The 23,862-nt window shown below is 39.7% G+C and overlaps 2 protein-coding genes across 3 annotated transcripts; one reads left to right on the top strand and one right to left on the bottom strand.

Moving 5' to 3' along the window:
- Positions 1 to 460: 460 nt before the first annotated feature.
- Positions 461 to 13,721, top strand: LOC115415034 (cytoplasmic polyadenylation element-binding protein 1). Of its 2 annotated transcripts, none has more exons than XM_030128444.1 (11): positions 461 to 758; positions 944 to 1,165; positions 2,631 to 2,851; positions 3,509 to 3,758; positions 3,875 to 3,988; positions 6,681 to 6,785; positions 7,370 to 7,506; positions 11,102 to 11,300; positions 11,401 to 11,495; positions 11,597 to 11,677; positions 12,302 to 13,721. In XM_030128444.1, the coding sequence occupies exons 1-11, from the start codon at positions 728 to 730 to the stop codon at positions 12,410 to 12,412; spliced, it is 1,566 nt and encodes a 521-aa protein (XP_029984304.1). In that variant the 5' UTR covers positions 461 to 727; the 3' UTR covers positions 12,413 to 13,721. The 2 variants fall into 2 exon arrangements, with proteins under 2 accessions (XP_029984304.1, XP_029984314.1); XM_030128454.1 differs by having other exon boundaries at positions 6,681 to 6,770.
- Positions 13,722 to 14,518: 797 nt separating this feature from the next.
- Positions 14,519 to 23,402, bottom strand: LOC115415162 (40S ribosomal protein S17-like). The gene is made up of 5 exons (XM_030128649.1): positions 23,291 to 23,402; positions 22,030 to 22,181; positions 15,516 to 15,621; positions 15,366 to 15,431; positions 14,519 to 14,646 (listed from the first exon to the last, which is right to left on the bottom strand). The coding sequence occupies exons 1-5, from the start codon at positions 23,291 to 23,293 to the stop codon at positions 14,569 to 14,571; spliced, it is 405 nt and encodes a 134-aa protein (XP_029984509.1). The 5' UTR covers positions 23,294 to 23,402; the 3' UTR covers positions 14,519 to 14,568.
- Between the last annotated feature and the right edge of the window lie 460 nt (positions 23,403 to 23,862).

The raw sequence follows: 23,862 nt of genomic DNA on the forward strand, positions 1-23,862 counted from the left end.
AACTGCAAAGTGAGTTGGTGATAGAGGAGTAAACTAGATCGAAATAAAAAACTGAGCTAAACTTGTGGCCTCGCTGCCCTGTACACCCCAGCTTGGTGTTGCTGAATCAGGGCTGGAAGCTTTCCAGGCCTGGGGAGGGAAGGGAGGAGCTGGTGGTGCAAATCGCTCAGTCCTCAACATCTGATCAGTCAGCTGCTTCTGATACAGCAAGGCACTGTCGCTCTCTCCACATGGCGTGTTTTTGTGTTTGTGTATATATATTTTTAAAAAAAGGAAATCAGAACAGAGTGCCTGAATTATTTAACTTTAATTCCCCATTGAGTTATTGAGCATCCTCTAGTTTGGAGTACTTTAGTTCAAGTCTGCTGAGTCATTCACTCAATTCTCCCATGCTGCCTCCCACCACTAGCTCTGCCCTGACTCCCCCCTCCTTCCCTGCCCGCCCCTCGCCTCTGTCGGCTCACTGAGGAAACAAGGCTAGACACAGTGTAAGCAGCAGCGGCAGGAGCAACGGCTGTCTTCCTCTAACTCAGACGTGCTGTGCCTACTAGAGAGGGAGTCCTTCTATCAACAAGCCAATAGCTCCGACAGGAATTTTTCATTACACAGTTGTTAGGCAAGAAGGCAGGGAGGTGGGGGAAAGCTGATGTCATTAGCAGGGGTGTGCGAGTGCATCAGCAGCCATGTCACATGCTGCTAGGTGGGTCAGTGATGCGGACGGAGATGCATGGCAGTTGCACCGGGCACAGAGGCAGCAGGTTAGCTCCATCAGCCAGGGCGAGGGGCGACACGATGACTAGTTTTTTAATGAAATTCTCTTTTCAGAAACTGTCTGACTCTCTTGTTATAGCTTAACATACTGTAACAACGGAGTTCACAGCAGACGTCTAATACTTCTCTCCTTTTTTTTTTTTGTCTCTACTTTGGATTTTGGGCCGAGCAGAGGCAGAGCTGGCTGCAGTGGGCAGCAGGAGGATGCTCTTCCCCAACTGTGGTGGCATGCCTGAGTCCCAGGATCTGCCATCATCCAGGGGCCAACAAAGTGTCACAGACCTGGGACTGGGCCTCCAGTCGCTTCGTTTGTCTGGCTGGGACAGACCCTGGAGCAACCAGGACACCGATTCACACTCTTCTCCATCCCAGGTCCAGACCAGCTCGCCCTCCAGTGAGTAACAGACCCACTTCATTTTAATAATTCTGTTTTGTTTTCAACCACATCATGCCCTGGTTTGAGTGGTGCTAGCAGTTTCCCAAGAGCAGCTCTCATAATTCTTATTCATACAGAGCAGCACACATTTGTGGCCTTTATCTAGGCAATGCTTATTTATCATGAAATGTGTGATAGTTGGATATTAACAGAGGTGACTGTGGGAACAGATTGTAACGTCACGAGGGAGGATGATGTGGCAGTTCTGCTTTGCTGCATCTCAAGGAGGCTGGCAGGCACACAAACACAATTTTAGCCAACTTTTCTTTTCCTCAGAGTGTGATGGGTTTCCAGATTTTCCAGGTTTTACATTTGCTTTATTAACTTAAGTTACTTTGATATTGAAGAGTGTTGCGTTGACCAAAGTGCTGAAACTCAAACATGGTTTAGATACAAAATGAAACGGTGGGGGTGCCAGCTAATGAACTCAAAATGTATCAGCTAAGATGAGGTAACATTTCAGCTGTCAGTTGTGTTTTTAAAGCTGGGCCACAACGGTGGTGATGCCCCATTTTGTCTTGACCCATTTGTACTGCTGTATGTCCAAACTGACCTGGCATAACTTCATTTTAGAGCTTTCTAAACTGGGCCTGAAACAAATTGGGACAGAGCTGTGAATGCGGCCTACAGCTGAATAATCCCCCTGGAGCCTTGTGTTCAGTACAGTTAAAGGCCATGCAGTAATACAGAAGTATCTTTCACATTGCCAGCTGACTCACTTGGTTATCAAAAGGCAGACTGTGCTAATACTTGAAGAATTGCTGTGTGGCAGTGACTTGACTCTGAAGAAATGAGTCCAACGCTTACTAATTGTTAAGGATTATAGCTTTTGTGACATGTACACAGTCATAATTTCATTTAACATTAAAGAATGTATCACCTGGATCCTGTCGTTGGCAGCCAGCTTGCATCAGGTGGAATGTTTCTGGATCTATACATTGAAAATACTACTACTACTAATACTAATACTAATACTACTACTACTACTACTAATACTACTACTAATACTACTACTACTACTACTACTACTACTACTACTACTAATAATAATAATAATAATAATAATAATAATAATAATAATAATAATAATAATAATAATATGTAGCGCTTCTCAATGAACGCATACTCAAAGTGCGTTGTGCAATATCCTTTCAGTCTGTACTATTCCAGTTGAAAAACAAATGCCCATAAATGAAAGGGGAAAAACATATTTTAAAGAGTTTAATTTGCAGGGTGTCTTTAGACAAATCGATGTTGTGCTGTAGATTCGGCACACATCCTATTTTCATCAGTCTGCTCATCTAGCAAAATGGATTACGTCAAACAAGCAAAGGGTTTATATCTCCGTGGCTGCTCGTTCAACCCCTGACATTGCCATGACTCATCTGAAAACCTGCAAATGCTGCAATTGTCCTTTTCTCAGTGCTAGGTATACTGAACAGCCCCTTCAGTAGCATCCTTGGGAAGCCCCCAGGCTACCTGCCCCCTGAGTCCATGAGCATGACTGCTGACTTCCTGGAGAAGTTCCCCCGCACAGCGACTAGACTGGACTCCCAGTCTTTCCTGGACTCGCGCTCCAGCAGTCCTGAAGACTCGGAAACCAGTGGCTTCAGCTCTGGCTCGGACCACATCTGTGACATGCTGGTAATGGTTACTTTTGATTATTTGGCCCCAGTCAGGTGGGGAAAATTTGTCTGAAACCTTCACATGAACCATCTCCTGCAAGTCCATTTGGTTCTATATTTTGTATTAAGCTGCTGTTAGAAATGTGACTTTGTTTCAAAAATCTGCAGAAAGCCTTTGACAGACAAATCTATAAATGTGAAAGCCCTAATAACTACTAATCCCCCAGGGGCCATTTAACTGCATTAAGAGTAAGTAGTTCTGTATTGTCACCAAATCAAAAATGCATTTTAAAGGCTCTGTTGTGTGTGTGTGTATATAGTGTAGTCCCTCTACAACAGGACTAGTAGGGTGTATACTGTAAGACTGCACAATGTGGTGAAAATTTATCTTTTAATGCCATTTCCAAATGCTTTAAAAATGGTAACTTTCATTTTGCATTATTGAAATGCTACCCCTCTGCAGGTTTGGGCTCTCTTGCATTGGGCAAATAATGGACCTTAAATTGCAGACACCTTTTTTTTATATAATTGCAATAGACTGACATCAAACCACACCTGAGATTTGATTAAATGTGGATCTCTAAACCGTATGCTCGTAGAACCTGTTCAAACATGATACATTCATTGCTTTTCTATCATTTGGACTCGTCACTAAACTGTATTCATTCGTTTCCAGTCCACTCTGCGGATCTCCCCTCCCCTGCCTTATCTCACGTCAAACATGCAGAAGGACATGTTCCGACTGGGCTCCCGTCTGGACCCTCAGGACACCACCTCTCCTCTGACGCCTCCACCCAGTGCCAGCCCTGCCTCTGCGATCACCCGTCGCTGGCGTTCTGGTTCTCCATGGCCCGGTGCAGATGTGCTCGACCAGTCGGATGCATTCAGCATTGAAAGAGAGGCCCGTCTGCACCGGCAGGCTGCAGGTAAATCTGAAACTCTGTCACCCAGTCTGCCTCTCACTACCACACATTAACCTTTAATTTTTTGTGTATCTTGTAAATGGGTAAGCCTGTTTAAGCCTTTCTTTTGAAATCATCAGCTGTGAATGAAGCCACATTCACCTGGAGTGGTCAGCTCCCCCCCAGGAACAACAAGGATCCCCTATACTCCTGCAAGGTGTTTCTTGGCGGCGTGCCCTGGGATATTACTGAGGGTAATTTCCTCAAATGATTTTAGCTGTATTTCCTACTAATGTATACAAGTGGTCAAGGAATAAGAAACTGTTATATTGTTCAGTACAGTGATATAATTTGTTCCTACTGTGAAATTCAGTTTTTGCTGACGAGCAAAATAAAAATATCATTTTTGGGAGGAAAAAAGTTTTCTTTATGCACAAAACGCATACAGAAACCGTGGCCCAAAAACCGAGATACGGACTGTACCGTGGGCTACCTGTACTGTTGCACCCCTAGTATTTATGTACTACTGAAAGCTGTTTGTTAGCTGAAACTCTAGCATGAACAAGGAGCTCCAGGTCATATTAACCACTTTAAAGGTGCTGGAGACTTTTGTCACCAATTTTTCATTAAATCTGTAAAACCTGTCACAGCCTAAGTATCATGAATCTAAGTCTTTCTGTGATTACTCACCTGAATCTCTTGCATTACGGTGAAAAATTTCAAAGTGCCATCCACTATAAACAAACCATGTGTTTACAAACCGACCCGGGAGGTCACTCGGGCATCTTCGGAATTTTGTTGCGATGTGCATTGTGGGAAACGGAGGTTCACGCAGCCACCTGGCAGTGCGACCATATGGTATTACGAGGGGCGATTGAGAAGTTTTGAGCCTAACATGGAAAGGATTAAGATATGAAGACCAAATTTGGTCCATGAAATCTTTCACATATCTTAATCCTATCCACTAAATTTCTTGGTCATAGCAATCTTTTTCCTTGTTTTACAGGTCCCTGAACTTTCTGTATCAAGTGTTTCCTGAAAAATGGACGTACCTGAGTATTGGGCTGATTTGTGACTATGGGTGAGACTTGGGTCCATCACTATCAGCCTGAGACCAAGGAACAGTCAAAACAATGGAAACATCCCATGTCACCAACCCCAAAGAAGGCAAAGGTCGTACATGTACTTGATGACAGCCCAATACTCAAGTTCGGCCATTTTTCAGGAAACACTTGATACAGAAAGTTCAGGGACCTGTAAAACAAGGACAAAGACTGATCTGACCAAGAAATTTAGTGGATAGGATTAAGATATGTGAAAGATTTCATGGACCAAATTTGGCCTTCATATCTTAATCCTTTCCATGTTAGGCTCAAAACTTTTCAATCGCCCCTCGTATATGGATGAAACAAACATGTGGAAACGGCTGGAGGAATATGCATAGAGGGAAGGGAATTCCTGCCCTTTCCGATCGTGTCTGTTCCAGCTGCCGCTGTAAGGCGGCTGCGCGAGCCTTCGCTTCCCACAATGCACGTTGCGACAAAATTCCGAAGATGCCAGAGTGACCTCCCGGCTCGTTTGTAAACACATGGTCTGTTTATGGTGGATGGCACTTCAAAATTGTTCACCGTGATGCAAGAGATTCAGGTGAGTAATCACAGAAAGACTTGCAGATTCATGATACTGAGGATATGACTGAGGTTTTACAGATTTGATGAAAAATTGGTCACGAAAGTCTCCCGCACCTTTAAGCAGGTCATGACTTTTATTAACTCGACCACTAATCTGCCAGGGGTCTTTGAGTCTAAACCTCTTTATCACAAATAAAACTATTTGCCTTTTTTAAGCTGTTTGTCATATAAAGTCAGATGGCTATTTTGATGCTTTTTTAGCATGAGAAATGCAGCTATATCTGATTTCAAGTGGCTTAATGCTTCCCACTTAGCTAATAGATTTGTCAAACTAATGTAATGTATAGGTATAACTATGTAGGAATGGTTATAGTTTCAGTGTTTTGTTAAGTTATATGGTGTGACATCTACATGCTGTTATTTTTTTTTTTTTTTTGGTCCAGGAATCTAAACTGATTGTGGACACTTGAACAAAGGCATGCTGTTTTTATAGAATGCAGAATTATTTGAAAAACTGGTGGTTCCATGTGGAAATGCATCAACTTTACCAGGCTCAGCAATATCAAATAGATATTGGGTTTTCAAGATAAATGTATTAAAGATAATAAAGATATTAAGTATTTTCGATATACAGTACCTGCTTATATTACATGCATTTCTCATGGATGGATGGACTAGTTGGCCTGTGACTAGTTAAACAGCAAATGGGACTCCTGTATGAAAGTAGTTCCTATTTTCAGGATGTAGAAATATACCACATGATGGAAGGGTAGGTTTTCAGACAGGGAGAGAAATGATTGACAGCCATAATTCTGTTTGCTGATCAGTTTCAGTGTCAGTCTACAGAATACAACAGTGAAGTAGTTCTCGTTTCTGCAACTGAAACTGTATTGAGTCATTTCTTTTAGATTTAGTCTTTTGACTTGGACGGAGAGGAAAGGACTGGATTTTCAAAGTTTATTGATTTTTGGTTCCTGCAGCTCTAAGAGGCTTTGATAAGATGTTTGTATCTGCAGATATTGGGCTTTAAACTGGAAATGCTGACTTGAAAGGGAAAATGAAGAATCTTTTTTTTTTTCCTCCTTTACCAACAACATATTTTTTTACTGTTATGCTGGTTTCAAATATGCATCATTTATTTTCAGAGTAAAAATATTTCGGCTCCTCCTCTCTCTCTCATTCATGTTATAAGACTGAGTCAGATGTAACCAATATTCAGTGCATCTAACGGAGCTTGGCTGTTTAAAAAGCCACATGAAACTGTAGTTGTAGTTTAACATGATTGTTTACTTAAAGTTGTCATCACTGATTTCAGCTGGTCTGATCAACACCTTCAGCGGTTATGGCCCTCTGACTGTGGAGTGGCCAGGTAAGGATGGAAAACACCCCCGCTGCCCCCCCAAAGGTAATGTGGCCAAAGGTAATGACAAGCTGGTAGGCTAATCTTTTTTTTTTTGTCTTGAATGGTGTCAGCACTGTGGTGAACTCATGGCATGATGGTGAGTTTTACTGTCAGCCATGATGGGTATAGGAAGTGTCTCTCACACTATTAACTCTGAGTTTAGACCAATTTGTGGAGGCTTGTAATGGTTGGGTTTATTGACTTTGGAGGTGATGAATATGGTTCTCACCATATTTGAGTGTAATTTACTCCCACAATCATTACTTTTCACTAATGTAGTTCTGTTTAAGAAATGTCTTTGATTTGAGACCTTCCTTTGTTTTGGACAGTGACAGTTGGCTCATTACCCAGTTACCTATAGGTGTTGCCTTGATAAATAACTGTAGTAATTTGATACACTCTTCAGGGTCTCGGGATGCACAAATAGAAATGTAGCTGATATAAGTTAATGAACTTACTCATCTCAAACCTTATTGAATCTGTTTTTTTGTACATGTGCTTTTAGAGGGTGTCTTGGCAATGTTCAGTTAGTGACTGCTTCAGATTAAACTCAGGCACATCCGCAGACTTCATACTGTTGCATGTCCTGAAATTTTCTGTAGGTTATGTTTACCTGGTGTTTGAGAATGAGAAGTCAGTGAGGGCGTTGCTCCGTGCCTGCTCTCAGGACCCCTTTCACCCAGAGGATAACCGAGAGTACTACTTCAAGATGTCCAGTCGCAGAATGCGATGCAAGGATGTGAGTAGAAACTACACCTGCATGGCCTGACACGTGAATTTACTAAAAACTGTTATGCGGAGTATATTGTGCTGTCCTTTTTTTTTTTTTGAACCCTCAATGACTTTAAACTTCTTGTAAATGTAACCCTTTTTTACTGGTTTAACCACACTGTGTAGACAGAACAAACCTGAACACAACAAATCATTTTGTATATCATTATATACAGGGTTCCTACGCAAGTATGGAATTTGATTTTAGAAATTTCCAGGTCTGGAAAAGTGTGGAAAATGGAAACAAATGTATGGAAAAATATTCATGTTTCCAAGACTGTTACCAGTGTTCTATTTTCTAAAACATAACATTTTGAATATCTAAAAAAGGAAAGGGATTGATCTGTTTTTTTATGTTAGTTTTTTTAAAGGGGTCATATTTTGCTAAACCCACTTTTATTAGTCTTTGGTACATTTATTTATGCATTTGTGGACCCAAATAGTTTGAATTTGAACCCTCTAGGTGCTGCAAAGCTTTCTTTGTTCATTTTGGCAAAAATCAAGTGGCGTTCTACAACCCGTTTTAATTCCAGCTTAGTTTATGTCTAACTATTTGCATCAAGACATTTGCACATATAAGGTCCAGACTTGTGATGAATATTTCTCAGAGTACACCATAATTGTTTGTTGGCAGCAGCAGTTTGTAGTCCATATTGCTAATATGTCCAAACTCCGAGCAGATTACCTAAAATGTTCAGTTGGTTGAACAGGACAGTGGCACAGCCAACAGCCTTGAGGGGGTGGGGAGTGAAGTGGCTCATGTGCATTTAAAGGGCCAGCGCTCAAAACAACCTTTCTGGTGTCATTATTCAGAAATAGGGGTTGAAGATGGACCTGTGGAGTTGAATTAATCAAGAGTTCAGACCCAAGCAGAGCATTTACAGTTTATGTAGACCACTGGGAAATGTTTGCAAATGTATATGTCCTTTTTTAAAAAAAAGGCAAAATATCACTCCTTTAAGGCACTTGCTAGTGCAGCTAAAATGTTTGTGTGAGAGCACATACACATCCCAGAAAGCATTTGGGCAGATTGAATGCCCAGCCTTCTGCCCTTATCGTTCTCCAACCCATTTTAGGTGTCAAGTTTACTGCTGCTTCAATGGACAGGTGATGTCCACACACTGTTCGTGAGTGAGCTATTCAACATGCCTTGTATGATTGTTGGCAGAACTCATAATGGGTAGATGTAAATTCTCTGACTCATAAATCCCAAATGTAAAGGCTGGTTGGAATTTTTTTACCAAGACATCTGGAAAGTATGGAATTTTGAAATTTCAAATGTGTAGGAACCCTGTATATAATAGTCAGTGATATGCGGCCTCCCCTATAATCATGAGAAGAGGAAAAAACATAAAAGAAATGTTAATTTGCCGCAGATCTGTACTATAAACATTTTCTGTGCGATTCTAATAATTCTGATAATTTTTCAGTTCAAAATTGCAAAATTTCCCATTCAAATATAGGGAAGAGATGCAGTGCAGCAGCCGGCTAAGCCTCCCTTTGGATCATGTAATCCTCACAAACTGCTGGCATCCTGTGCATTTAGTGTGTTGCTGTCTCTGTATCACCAATAAAATGGCTTCAAACACTTTGATTATATGCTCTGACTTTCGATAGTCTGGATAATGTGTAAAACGTATGTGTAACTTGTTCAGTCTACAGCGGTGTCCAAATCCAGTCCTTGAGGGCCGTTATGCTACATGTTTTAGATACTTACCTTTTCCAGCACACCTGGTTCAACTGATGATCAGCTCAAGTTCTGCAGAAGCCTGATAATGGTAAAATGGCTTCCAAGTGTGTTGGAAGAGGGAAATATCTAAAACATGCAGGATACCGGCCTCCTTGAATACACCTGGTCTAGCAGATCATCACAAAACCACATCATAAAAAGCTCTCGGTGAGGCAGCCAGTACTCCCACGTCATAGCAGAGGGTGCTCCTGAACACACAGGTTCCTTTTGCTACTGGATGAGTCAAGTGCAGCGATTCATTAATTTTTCCTTCTCATCCCCCGCATCAATATAAAAATGGAAGATTACATATCAACATAATTTGAAAATAAAACTTTGACCTTAGATGAAATGTGCATCTCGTATGCATGTGTAAAGAATGCTGATATCAAACATACATAGCCTGTTAACAGTTGCCAATCAAATGGTGAATGGCATACACTTTGGGGTTCATATATTTATAGATCTGACTCTAAAAGTCAGTGCCTCACCAGCCATGAAGCTCACTGCAGGCCCCTGATAGGTGAAATTTGGTGAGTGTATAGCATGAGGGGAAATTTGGTCGTATAGCCGAATAAAAGAAAGGAAAAGTCATATTTTTTGGTTTTCACATAACATGCCTAATTGACAACTTGGTGACAACTTGTTTGGAGTTGGGATTTAATTTTGTCGGTATCTGACACCACAGACACTTGTAGTGAGAAACTTGATGTTGAGTCGCCATTTTCCTAGTCTTGTGTCAAATTTCAACATTAAAGTAATTTTCAATTTTAAGTGTACAGGGGTGGGACAAAATAATGGAAACACCTTCACCTCAAGATGATAATGCCCCAGTCCATACAACTAGAATTGTTAAAGAATGGCATGAGGAACATTCTAATGAAGTTGAGCATCTCGTATGGCCGGCACAGTCCCCAGACCTCAACATTACTGAGCATTTATGGTCAGTTTTAGAGATTCAAGTAAGACGTCGATTTCCACCGCCATCGTCTCTACAAGAGTTGGAGGGTATTCTAACTGAAGAATGGCTTAAAATTCCTTTGGAAACAATTCACAAGTTGTATGAATCAATACGTCGGAGAATTGAGGCTATAATTGCCGCAAAAGGTGGGCCTACACCATATTAAATTATATTTTGTTGATGTTTTAAGGTGTTTCCATTATTTTGTCCAACCCCTGTAGAAAGCATACTGATGCATGCTTTTAGAGTCACAAGTCAAACTATGACTGAAATGCATCATCTTTCATGTTAAAACTTAAAATCAGTTCCTATGTTGAAACATGCAAAACCAGTGATGAGTGACTCATTTTCCTGGATAACTTTACCAAAACTACTTCACTATGGGGCAACTTTAGTGTCTTATCACAATTAAGGGTCAAACTGATATTCATGTTGTGGTTCTATTTGGTCTTTGGTGTCGTCCCCACCCCCCTTGTGCTTCAGTGTTTCAGGGCTGACAAGATGAAGTGGTGAGAGTATTCTAAATATAGTGTTTAGTTCTTAAGCTCTAATTTTTGACATGGGCTCTTTCGCTGCTGCTCCTGTTATTGCTCAGCATAGATGAGTTTCAGTTTTATTTTGTCTTGCCTGGCAATGCACCCCTCCCCACCCCCCTGTCGCCACCAATAATTGGCACTTCTCAAAATCCTCCAGTGGGTGATGTTTTTAGCAAACATGTTGTAGTTGCATCCTTATATTAATAAAAGTTAAAATGGATTCCTAGAAAAAGCGTAAACGGATAATGCTGTCAGAATGTATTGAGTGATATTCAATTGTTGAACGTGAGCTCAGTTGATTCTTGAGTTGTCTGTTGCTGTGACGACCGTCCCTCAGGTGCAGGTAATTCCATGGGTGATCTCTGACAGTAACTACGTTCGCTGCCCTGCCCAACGTCTGGACCCCAGCAAGACGGTGTTTGTGGGAGCGTTGCATGGCATGCTCAACGCTGAGGCTCTGGCTAGCATCATGAATGACCTGTTTGGAGGTGTTATGTATGCTGGCATTGACACCGACAAACACAAGTACCCCATAGGTAAGATGGAAACCAGGTGAACCACTTGGATCCTGCAGGGATTTTAAAGGTGAAACATAACCTTGTGCATAGTTTTTTACCCAGCTCTTGATTGCAACAGGCTCTGGACGTGTCACATTCAACAATCAGCACAGTTATTTGAAGGCTGTGTGTGCCGCGTTTGTGGAGATCAAAACCCCCAAGTTTACAAAAAAGGTAGGAAGACTGCTTTGTAAGATTGCAAAATGTATGAGGCAGTTAATAGTCTGGGACTTGGATTGTAATTTGTCTGAAAATGTTGTGAACTTTCTCCTTAGGTCCAGATCGACCCCTACCTGGAAGACTCAATGTGTCAAGTTTGCCTTCGCCAACCTGGACCTTTCTTCTGCAGAGACCAGGTCAGTGGAAATGTTCACCAACTCTTTTAGTAGATTTAAAGGACCACAGTGAAGAGGCATTCAGAGTACAAGAAAGAACAGATTATAAAATGCAATAAGAGTACTGTATTGTGGCAGCTGAGGTTCAATAAGGTGGTCACTAACAGAGTAGCGTGTAAGACCTGGTGATGTTTTGGGCAAGGACTGGTGTGTTAATGCACAGGCATTAACAAGAGCTTTCATGTTTCTATGGTGTTTTCAAAAGTATAAAATATGACATCTAGTCATATTAAACCTCTGCCATTTTCCTTTTTATGGTCAAGGTTTAATTCAAAGTGTTACAGCTTCAGTTGCAGGATTTTAGGAAATATTGACAAGCATTTTTTTATTTTTATTTTTTGTATGGGAAGGACAAAACTAACATGAGTCTGACATGTGATCAACATTTAAATGCACTGGTACATGTCAAGTATTGACTCATAGTTTACTTACAGAGAGGAGTTGACTTTTACCCACATTTACCTCTAGTCAAGACTTGGAGTACTAGTGCAGTACTAGCCTCAAGTCTGTCTGCATTAAACTGATCTGTGGGTCGGTTCAGTACAGTGGGGAAAATGCCCTTGTTGCTCTGTCCTCCACATGCAGGCCTGCTTCAAGTATTACTGCCGCTCCTGCTGGCACTGGCAACACTCCATGGACATCCTGAGCAACCACCGGCCCCTCATGCGCAACCAGAAGAACAGAGATTCGAGCTAGAGCTGAGGCATCCGGACCTGCAGAAGGGCCAGAGGAGGAGCCCCAGCGTACGGGGCCACGCTGCCCGCCAAGGAGAGCACGAGTGCCAGACGTCCCTCAGTCTGAGGGCACCATGGCACTGCACCAGGCACTGGGATATCACTGTAGAAAATGTTCACTTTTTGCACTTGCTACATTTTTGCTGTTCAGTGGCACTATGCACAGTGACCTTGTTGGGAGAGACAAGGGGCCCTTCACACTTATGCATTTTCCCAGACTTGTGGCCAGACAGAAAGATGGGAGTCAGCCTAAAGTTGAGTGGATGAAAATGCCTTTTCTTTTTTTTGTTTACATGTGTTGCATAGTGAAGAGCAATCACGCAAGTCTCATTGCCGTTCATTGGCAAATGCCATACAGTGCCTTTACATTTTTATTTTCCCCTTCCCCGCCTCAGTTGGCATCACTTAGGTTTTTTTTCTCCGTGCAAGCCAACTGGTGTTTCTTACTTTTGGGAGTTGAATGTTGGGCTTCATTTAACCAGTCGCATTTCAGACATTTTTACGCAGTTTTATACTAATTTGTACACAAACGGTTTTAAGTCATGACATGAAAATTTTGAACAGAATTCTACCAGGCGGCTGTTTATGGGAAAACCCCCTTTTAGTTTCCTTTGACTCATTCATTGGTTTTCTGTGGCCATTTACTTTTTAATTTGCCCTCTCAAACTTCAGCTGAATGGGCACAAAGTGTTGGAAGTACTACTTTAACTTTGTTGGTCCAGTTATATTAAGTGTGTAACAATAGTACTGGATACACTACAACTGGTTATCATCATTTTAAAATCAACTGTTGGATCTTGTTGAGACTAGAGTGAATCAATGTTTAGATTGTACATAGTTAGATTTTTTGCACTTTTTAATTTGCACTTGTGGAGAGGTGGCAGTGGTTTTTAATCACTTTTGTACATCAGCAGGGGGACATGCCTACGTTAGAACTGCTGCTTGTTTCCTGTTGAATGTAAGAACTTCCACTTTGCTGATAAATTAATCTATCCAGAGCTTGAGTAGACCCCACTACACGATTCCACGCTTTCTTACCCCGTTTTGCCTTCCTGTTCCGGTTGGACATTAATGCATAATATAATAAGCTGTGTGCCAAAGACAAAATGTCTTCTTTATCCATTTGGTTTGTCATGCTGAGCTTGTTGTCCCTTAGCCCAGCTGCTTTTTAGAGTTTTGAAAGTCTACCTCATCGTGGTCTGCCAAGTTTGCTGCTACTTACAGTTGTGGAGTATGTTCTGATTGGGCACAATAAAGGTGTTTAAGCATTACCTCCATGTCTGGACTTGAGTCTTATTGTTTCTGTGGTTTTCTTTACCAGGGCTGTTCTGAAATATGACTCTGATCTGCAGTTCAACCTGTGTCAAGGAGTGATGTTATGGTGACATTTCAGCAACTTTTTTTTTGCACTTAGGTCTATCTTTAAATAGTTTGGCTTGTCACATTTGAAAGCAATGAGATTTATACTTAACATATTACACTTAGATGCTCTTAAAAGGAAAGACAAACTTGCACTTTTCTACCAGCAACTTGAAGATCACAGTAACAAAATGGCCATGAACAAGTACCAAGAGTACAAATGACTGAATAATGCTTAAACTGTGGTCCTAAATACTTTGTGCCATTTAAAAATCTGCTCAAAAGCTTTTGAAATCTGTTTTGACAGGCACTTGAGTGATTTCATAAATGGGCTTGTGAAAAAAATCCTTATTTGTACAGTAATTTTTCACCCTTAACAATCTTATGTGGCTCAAGTATCTGCTCTTCTTGGAAATGAATTCAACTGTAATTCTGTGAATGCTAGATGCAGTAACCCAGAGGCCAGAGCTTGTGCTCTTGATAATTTGTAAAATCATTATTTCCTAAAATTAGGTTTGATGAAGGACTAGTTAACTGAAGCTGAAATACATTGGTCTTATCAAATTACCCCTAATGCAGGTCAGTTACCCATTCCGCCTGGTTAATGTGTAGCCTTATAAACATTAAATTTTCCTTTCTCAGACGTGACAAAGTTTTATTCCACATTTAACCAAGAACATCTGAAATGTACTGATTTGTAACCACAGAGGACAGGCCATTCTTTAAGATGATTTATTTGGAGGAATATTGTACATGATTTCAAAGTCCTCGTGGTGTCTTGAAGTTCATGCCGACAGTTGGCTGAGTCACCTGAAGGTTTGAGAGGCCTCCAAAATCCTGAAGGAAAAACACGTCAGAGTTAAGTCTGAAGAAAAGCTTCAGATCTACAAATTATCTACAGTTTATTCATGAACAAATCAAAGTTGCAGTGGACATGCAAGTGAAGTAACCGATTTGGCCTTAAACATTTTGGGTCAGTAGATGGTTGTGGGTGTTTGGGTCTGAGGGTTAAATACTTGTTGATCCACTAATCCTATCAATACATGTAAATAATTGGTGTAAAATGCAGTTTATCATGGTCATCAGATATGACCCATTTAGATGTTAAAATGCTCCATAGTGAATGTGAAAACTGTCATCTTCTGCAACACATTCACTGGTAAAACTCATGGCGTTTGCTAAATGACAGTGGAGACAGTTTTTTATGTTAAGTTGATATATTTTACTGAAAATGTTACTTTTTCTTTAGTTTTCTGTTTTTGACATAATCCTCAACTTTAATCTGAGCTTTAATGAACTACATGATCAATAAATTAAATATAGAAAAAATGCCTGATTTTCACTGAAAAATTCAAAAGACAATAATATAAATGGTCAAATCACTTCATGATTAAATGGAGCAAAAAATTCATTTGGGAGCTGCCACTAAAGTAGGGCTGAGTCTTTATGGGTTAACTAAGGAAATGCTCTTAAGTCAGTCTGAATGTAATAAGTGACGCTGTTGTGTGCAGAAATGAGAACATGTTTGGGTATACAGCAAATGATCCTTCACTCACCAGCATCTTGAGCATCTCCTTCGTGTCTGGATCCACCTCGATGAGCTCCTGGTCCAGAGCTGAGATCTGGGGAACGAGACAGTATGTTAGTGTTTTCTTCACCCTGTCAGACTGGAGTTTGATTTTCCAGAGTTAAAGCGGAGGACAGACCTCTGGGACGTAGTTGTCCCTCCTCTCTCTCTCCTCCTCCTGAAGTTTGATGGAGATTCCTCTGACTGGACCACGCTGGATCCGCTTCATCAGGTGGGTTACATACCTGAAAGACCAACGGTTCGAGGGTTTAGAGTGGATCCACAAGTTACAGCGCTGCTTTCATCCACATTTACCTGAATTTCAGAAAATCTCAAATGGTGAACTTGGATCTCCATGGTTTCTCCATTTGGTTGTTTTTCCACCATAATAGTTTGAAGTATTTCATATAATAACGTACTACTTAAGGTGCTGATTGGCAAACCATTAGAGTTTAGCTGACGCAGACAGATGAGGTTCAAGCTTTTATTTAAGGTACATCTTGAAAGGGAAATAAGACCGCAATATTAACAAAAATGTATCTGCAAAGTGGTGGCAAAATCATAACATGCAAACTGTTAAAAAAAAAGGACAAATATGTTTTAGTGTCTTATTTCAACTGTATCCTGCTGTTGTGTCCTTCTGCTTTGTCTGTCAAAGCACTTTGTAAACTCAGTTTTTAAAGGTGCTATATAAATAAAGTTATTACAATATTGTCACTCATGACATTTGCATCTTGCATGTGGTCCGTTAACAACAATTACACTGTGCGACAACAGCATTAACAGAATGACTAGAGATGTAACGATATGAAAATTTCATTAGTGCTGCCACTAACTACGAATCTTTCGACTAATCTAATCGACTAATAAAAAAAATCAAATGTTATTTTGTTGTGTCCATTTCATTTTGAATCCTAAGAGTGGGGGTGGAGGTGGAGAATGAATGAGGGACGCATGGATCCGAGGACCGGGGGATGAAATTTAAGACTCTTATAAGACGGGGGTTTCTCTTTCTCTCTCATACTGAGGTATGGTCGCACAGCTACAGGTGCCAATGCCGCAATGGATTGCCCATGTGCCGCGGCATACTTATAGCTTGTCTATGGCAGCAGTCGCAGGGAGATTCCATTCCTACCATGTTTGAGATGGGAGGGAGACAGTCAATCGTAAACAACACGTTGACTAAAAAAAAAATTGCCGTCGACTAATTTTCATGGTTGATTACATTGACAGCAGCACTAAATTTCATATCACGGTTACTGTGACCAAAATTATCACGGTTATCATTATTATCACGGTGTTGATGAAATGTGCTCAAAATGTTGAAAAAGTACTGAAAAAATTTAACCAAGTTGTATTTTTGAAAAAAACTAATAAAATAAAATGCACAATGCACTTTATGTTGGCAGAAATATTAACGTAAACATAAAAATGTGCATTAAAGATGGCACCTCATGGCCATAAGAGATAACTGCACTAGGGGTGGGAATGGATAGGGTTTCATTAAAATCAATGCCATTGTCGATTCTGCTTACCAATCCAATTCCTTATCAATTCTCCTCTCGATTCCTGAGTGGTATTTTGAGTGGGGGAAAAAAGTAGTTGGACAGGTCAGAGTGGTGCTTGTTTGACCATTTTCCATCTCAAATCATTTATAATGTCACAATGAGAGAGAGAGATGTATGGGATGGAGGTGCGCTCGGCCCTGGTCCATGTGGGAGCCCGCTATCCCTGGATCTCTGGAGCGCTGTCTGTACAGGTGCCTTCAGCCATGTTTTCAGAGGCCACACATTGCAAACTGCACATCCGCGCCTGGAGTGCTGCTGCTTCTTGAGGAAATGAGCAGTATCACTGTGAGTTTTCAAAGTGCGGTAATTGAACACCATTTTCATGATGACAATTTCAACAGTAATACTGACTGTCGGGAATTATACCACGGTTTATCATTATACCGGTAATCATTACATCCCTAAGAATGACTATGACTTACTGCATAACATTTTGGGATATCAAGACAAGGACACTTTTTAAATGCAACACAAAACCACCGATACCACAGAAATCTAATTATACAGCCTATGATGGAAAACCGTCATTGATGTCCACTCATGTCTGCAAAACACAAACCTGATCCAGATCTGTGAAAACACAACACTGAAGCTCAAACCACACGTATGAAGGTGATCAACTCTGGTGACTGAAACACACCCACAACAGCAGCACTGCAGAAACTGTCTCTACAGCTCAAACAGTGAGCCCGTTGACTTCCACACTAATTCTCTGATCACCATCCAATTCCTGGGGTTATCAGATTATTCAAGTGATCATGTAAACAGTAGAATCTGATATGTTTTACCAGTACCCCAATACTCTGTCTTCCTGCATGTTTACAGGTTAATCTGAGTTATGTAGTTATTTTATGTCTGCACATGTGTAAACAATTAAAATCGTCGAAAACGGAAGTGATGTAGTCAAACGTGAGTTTAAGACAACAAGAAGTTTGATTGTACCATCAATGTGAAAGAAATCTGATGATGGACAGGAGTGTCTAAACCAGGATTTATGATCATCGCATTTCATTAAGTGCATGTAAATGCCATCCATCCATCCATCCATCCGGTCAGGTCGCAGAGGCAACAGTCTAAGCAGGGATGCCCAGACTTCCCTCTCCGGGTCATTCCATATGAAATCAACAGATTCTAAGAAAATTTCCCACCTGACCCTCTCAGATTTTTCTAAATTTTTACATACTTCTATTACATTATATATGATGGAAAAATCCAAAATTTCAAGGCTTAATTGTAAATAGTTCCAAAGTTATGACCATTTGAAGTAGGTAGGGGGTACCCTAAAATTGCGACCAAAATTAAGACTTTAAATTTTTGGCTTTTTTCAGGCTTCTATAACTTCTGAACAAGAGCTAGAGGTCTGAAATTTTCAGAATCATTTCACAGGAATCTATAGTCCTGAGAAATGTGAAAATATTTACTTAAAATTTATAATTGCATGTTACAGAAAATGACAAATTTGAGATTTTATCCATTGCGAACTTCTAAAATGCTACATTTGGCCACTCATTACACAAAAACTAATCATCATATTCATTAGAAATGTTATGTGCTATATCTTGGCTACCTAGGGAATGGATCTGTGTAAAATGAAAGTGCTATGTTATGTTATATATGATATATGAACAGCTTAAAATCAAAAATACCTGTCCGACCTTCGGATTCCAAGGTCATTATCAGCATGTGGAATAGGTAGTATCACAAAATAAAAGACACCATGTGAAAGTACAGGAATTGCCCTAAATTTTGACACCAAGCACAACTTGCCTCTATAAATCCTTCTATGTTAAATGTTCAAATTAAATATGGACGTTTTCACCCTCATATTTTAGCATCTATATAACAATATAATGTATAATAGTGATAATAGTTCACAACATTGTTTTAACATTGTTTTACTGAAATACCCACATTATAACCACATTAGATCTTTATAACCACAAAGTTCTTGGAAAACCACACAATGCCAGCATCAGCATTCAGTAACATTTACATTTTTTAGTTCTTAGTCATAGACTGTCAGATAGAACAGCATGCATATTTACAGTTTGAATTTATACAATTCTTTAGTGCCACATATGTGCAGTATAATTAAAGTGTTAGCGCTGTTGAGAAATAAAGCCTAAATCTAACATGGCCAGCAAACTTGCATCATGTCCAGTTGGACAGCACATGTCTGATGAGTCAGAATGTCACAAGAAAACTTATTGCAGGAGTGATAATCTTAAAATATCTGAATTATTTCTAGAAGAAAAGAACCTGCTCTTTGCGAGATGTGGACTTATGGACACAACAGTAACCTCAAGTATGACTGTGTCTTCACCGCAAGAAACTTTATCTTGACAAATATGAACACTTGCAAAAATTATGCTGTTATCCTTTCTCCCTTCACACTAAGTCTGTGAAAGGGGCCTTGCATGTAGTGGATATTATAACAGCAAATAAGGCGAGTTCTAAAATGGGAAAGGACATAAAACCTGGTCAAAAGCTTTGTCCAAAATGTCTAGCCAGAGTTAAAGCCAGTGAAACTGATACTGAGAGTACTGAAGAAGATCCATCTTATGAACCAAGTGAAGATATATTTCCTGAACTAAATAAAAGAAACTTCTTGACTCTGCAATACATACATTTGAATCACTAAATTCTCTGTTATATGGCTAAAATATGGGGGCAAAACATCCACATTTAATTTGAAGATTTAAAATAGAAGGATTTATAGAAGCAAGTTGTGCTTGGTGTCAAAATTTAGGGCAATTCCTGTACTTTCACATTTATTTTGTGATACTACCTATCCCACATACGGATATTGACCTTTGAATCCGAAGATCGGACAGATATTTTTGATTTTCAGCTGTTCATATATCATATATAACATAACATAGGACCTTCATTTTACACAGATCCATTCCCTAAGTAGCCAAGATATAGCACATAAAATTTCTAATGAATATGATGATTAGTTTTTGTGTAATGAGTGGCCAAATGTAGCATTTTAGAAGTTCGCGATGGATAAAATCTCAACTTTGTCATTCTCTGTAACATGCAATTATAAATTTTAAGTAAATATTTTCACATTTCTTAGGACAACATATTCCTGTGAAATGATTCTGAAATTTCAGACCTCTAGCTCTTGTTGTTTAGAAGTTACAGAAGCGTGAAAATAGCTGAAAATTTCAAGTCTTATTTTTGGTCGCAGTTTTAGGGTACCCCCTACCTACTTCAAATGGTCATAAGTTTGGAACTATTTACAATTAAGCCTTGAAATTTTGGATTTTTCCATCATATATAATGTACTAGAAGTATATAAAAATTTAGAAAAATCTGAGAGGGTCAGGTGGGGACCACTTGATGAAATTATATGGAATGACCCCACCTCAGACACCTCCTCTAGCTCTTCCAGGAAGATCCCAAGGCGTTCCCAGGCCAGCCGAGAGACATAGTCTCTCCAGCGTGTCCTAGGTTCTCCCCAAGGTCTCCTCCCAGCGGGACATGCCCGGAACACCTCCCCAGGGAGGCGTCCAGGAGGCATCTGAAACAGATGCCCAAGCCACCTCAGCTGGCCCCTCTCAATGTGTCAGATCTAATTATAACAATTATCTAATTACTAACAGTTACCAGATTGTTATGGTCATGTAAATGGGCTCACTGTCTAAAGACAGAATCTGGACAAAAAGCCTCCAGTCGACCAGAATATCCAGAATGTTCGATGACAAACAATGTCCTTGAACAACAAGAGGTGGACACTGCCTTTGACTCAAGAATACGACCAAAGAAAGGTTCACATTCAGTTCACAAAATACAAGCAACAGCTGCTAAAATCTAAATACCCGCTTTATGGAAAAGCTGGCCTTTACAGATCCAATAACCTCTAGACGTGTTCTTTCATAATGTTTAAAACTAGGTGTGTTTCTCCTTATGGCCACATATGAGGTTTTCACAGAGGCGGAATTCCCCAGGCTTTGGTTATCTACACTGAATAATAATAATAAATAATAATAATTAGCTGAATGTGTGGAAGACCCTGGGGTTGTTACTTATGGCAACATCAGACTTGAGTGTTAACACTGCTTTCTATCTTTGTAAAATAAAATGTAACAAAAAAATAATTATGGACCATCTCTCTGATCAAAAACCATAGTTGCATATAGGGATGTAACAATTACCAGTATAACGATAAACTGCGGTAAAATTTCCTGATGGTTAGGATTACCGTTTAAATTCTAAATATCCTGATAACCGTGTTTAATTATTGCACTTTGAAAGACAAAGTGAGAGAGAGAGAGAGACTATCTATGAAAAAGAAACTAAAACAACTTAAACTTGATATGGAAAATGGTCAAACAATGGCCATAAGGTACCATCTCTAATGCACATTTGTATGTTTGATGTTTTCATATTAAAATTTGAATGTTTCTGCCAAGAGAGAGTACATTGTGCCTATTTTATTAGTTTTTTTTTTGTTTTTTTTTTTCAAAATACTATGTGGTTAAATTAATTCAGTGTGTGTGTAAGTACATTTTGAGCACATTTCAACAATACCATGATAATAATGATAACCATGATAATTTTAGTCACAATAACTGTGAAATGAAATTTTCATATTGTTCCATCCATAGTTGCATACATGGCCGTCTCTGTTGGAACATCACAGAAACCTGATCCACCTACTCGTGTTAGTTGAAGATGGATGTCAGATCACAGCATCCATCACTACCAGAGAGGATCTTTGTCTCTAGTCCAGCTGACCATCAGAAGCCGCAAGTAACATGCATATTCCACATATGTCCACAGAATGAATAAAAGCACATCCCACATATCTGACCAGGACAATGCTCCATTAGAAACAAGTGAAAAAGTAAGTGGAGCTTACTAATACCCTTGGCTGGTCGCACAACACTTTTGTATTAAAAAAAAAAAAAAAGCCTTATTCAGACACACAGTGCTGTTTACATGACGTCTGGCAAATTGGCAATGATGGAAATGTACACAGACAATGTACAGATCATGTCCAGTGAAATCTTTAACACCAGTGTAACAGCTGGGGCGGCTCAGTGCTCTCCAGCTGAACTGAATCCAGTCACTCACCCTGCGATTTTGTTGCGCAGTGGTTTGCTGGGGATGATGGCGATCTCCTCACACACCCTCTTGTTGGTGTGGAAGTCATTGCCCAGACGGGTGTAATACTTCTCGATGATGACCCTGGCGGCCTTCTTCACCGTCTTGGTCCTGACGCGTCCCTGAACACAAACAAAGACACAGACCATTTAGTATTCACACACTCAGAACCATCAGAAAACCATGACAAGCACAAGATCACAGCATCTGGAGTCTCATATGTCAGCCACATAATGACGAAACAAAGTGGATGTTTGGTTTCAGTATTATCATCAATTATTTCATGTAATAATTCACTGTAAAAAAAATGGAGACATTATCATTCGCAATTTTCCCATTTTAGACCTTTTCCCTTACAAACATTTTAAATATACCTTATTTATCAAAATTGTGCCTATTTTAATCACTTTACTATTCTGTAATTCTTATAATAACCACGTTTATATCTTTACAAAAAATTATCCATGCAGATCCATTTCATCCAGTAAGAAAATTTTAAAACCAGCTTTAAAACGGTCCCTTTACAAATTTCTCAGAAAAATGGTAATCATAAGCTTTTTTTTTTTTTTTACACTACACATTAAACCACAAAGTCTCATTAATTTACCTAAACATTTAATTATAATACTGATGACAAATTTACTTCCAATTTTATTTTTGAAATAAAGCAAAATGTTTGCATTTAGTATTTGTAACGATACCGTGAATCTGCCGCTCTTTACCTGGAATATAATGTATAAACTAGTGTACCTCTGAGGAGTAATTTCAGGAAGAAACAGCTGTTAAACATTGAGTCAACTTTAAAAATGGGTTAATATTAATTTCTGAAGAATGTAAACAGTATTCAGATGTATGGAGATGCACAACTTTCAGTTATCGTTGAGGACAAAGTTAACGCTGAGTCTGAGGGAATCATTAAAAATCCATAAATGAAGACAAATGTCTTCAGTAATTAGCTCCAGAACAGAGTGAGATTTACAAATAACAGAAGTGAACCAAAGTAAATGCATGTGTTAGACTGATATGGTCGCTGTGTTTTGAACGGAGGAGCTAACAGTCCGTTCGCATTTAACTGCTTTTCTTTACTGTATGTCATCACAACTACATGGACATAAGTCTTTGTGCCGTTTGGGATCAGACTGATGCTTGTTCACACCCGGCGGACAAACACACGGACAGGATTGGAACGGATAGTGAGGACTGTTGGAGCAGACACTCTCCAGATACCCACCATGTTAACTCGGACCGCTGGAAGAGAAGCAACGACCTTTCAACCCGGAAGATAATAGACTACGACCCGAGCCGGAGCAGAGGCCCGGACCACAGCGCCGACCAGCGGCGGGAGGAGCGAACTGCACAGCAGGACGGAGGAAGGGAGGAGGAAACCTCGCGAGAAGGGGAATGTAATATAGAAAGAGAAATAAACACAGAATTTCATCTGTGGGAAATTTACTAATTTCGTTCTGAAATTAATAATGATGTAGGATCATTTAAGAAAATGAAACAGAAGCCTGTCATTACATCAAATATTTGATGAAAACAGTAGCAACAGTAAGTCTTCCGGTAATTATGACTGCTCTACTAATATTAAGTCGCATGAAATAACTATGTCTTTATTCTCCCGATATTGAAACTTTCAATTTTATTAACAAAATTTTAAGAATTTATCTCAATATTATTTATATGATGCAATATATCTTTGTTATAGAAAAGCCACACTGAGGGGGAATAAATCTGAGGGTAAAACCCTTTTATAATGAGGGAAAAAAAAAATCCATATTACAAGAAAAACACTTAGGTAGA

This window comes from Sphaeramia orbicularis, chromosome 3 (genome assembly GCF_902148855.1).
Source record: "Sphaeramia orbicularis chromosome 3, fSphaOr1.1, whole genome shotgun sequence".
In the NCBI taxonomy this organism is placed as follows: Eukaryota; Metazoa; Chordata; class Actinopteri; order Kurtiformes; family Apogonidae; genus Sphaeramia; species Sphaeramia orbicularis.

What these genes read in the sequence shown, in the direction of transcription:
- LOC115415034 (XM_030128444.1), top strand. Translation starts at nt 728, where the DNA reads ATGGCAGTTGCACCGGGCACAGAGGCAGCAG. An exon ending in CCCCCAAGTTTACAAAAAAG is followed by an intron (nt 11,496 to 11,596) that starts GTAGGAAGACTG and finishes CTTTCTCCTTAG; the next exon opens with GTCCAGATCGACCCCTACCT. An exon ending in CTTTCTTCTGCAGAGACCAG is followed by an intron (nt 11,678 to 12,301) that starts GTCAGTGGAAAT and finishes CTCCACATGCAG; the next exon opens with GCCTGCTTCAAGTATTACTG.
- LOC115415162 (XM_030128649.1), bottom strand. An exon ending in GGGACAACTACGTCCCAGAG is followed by an intron (nt 15,432 to 15,515) that starts GTCTGTCCTCCG and finishes CTCGTTCCCCAG; the next exon opens with ATCTCAGCTCTGGACCAGGA. An exon ending in AGGAGATGCTCAAGATGCTG is followed by an intron (nt 14,647 to 15,365) that starts GTGAGTGAAGGA and finishes TTTTTCCTTCAG; the next exon opens with GATTTTGGAGGCCTCTCAAA.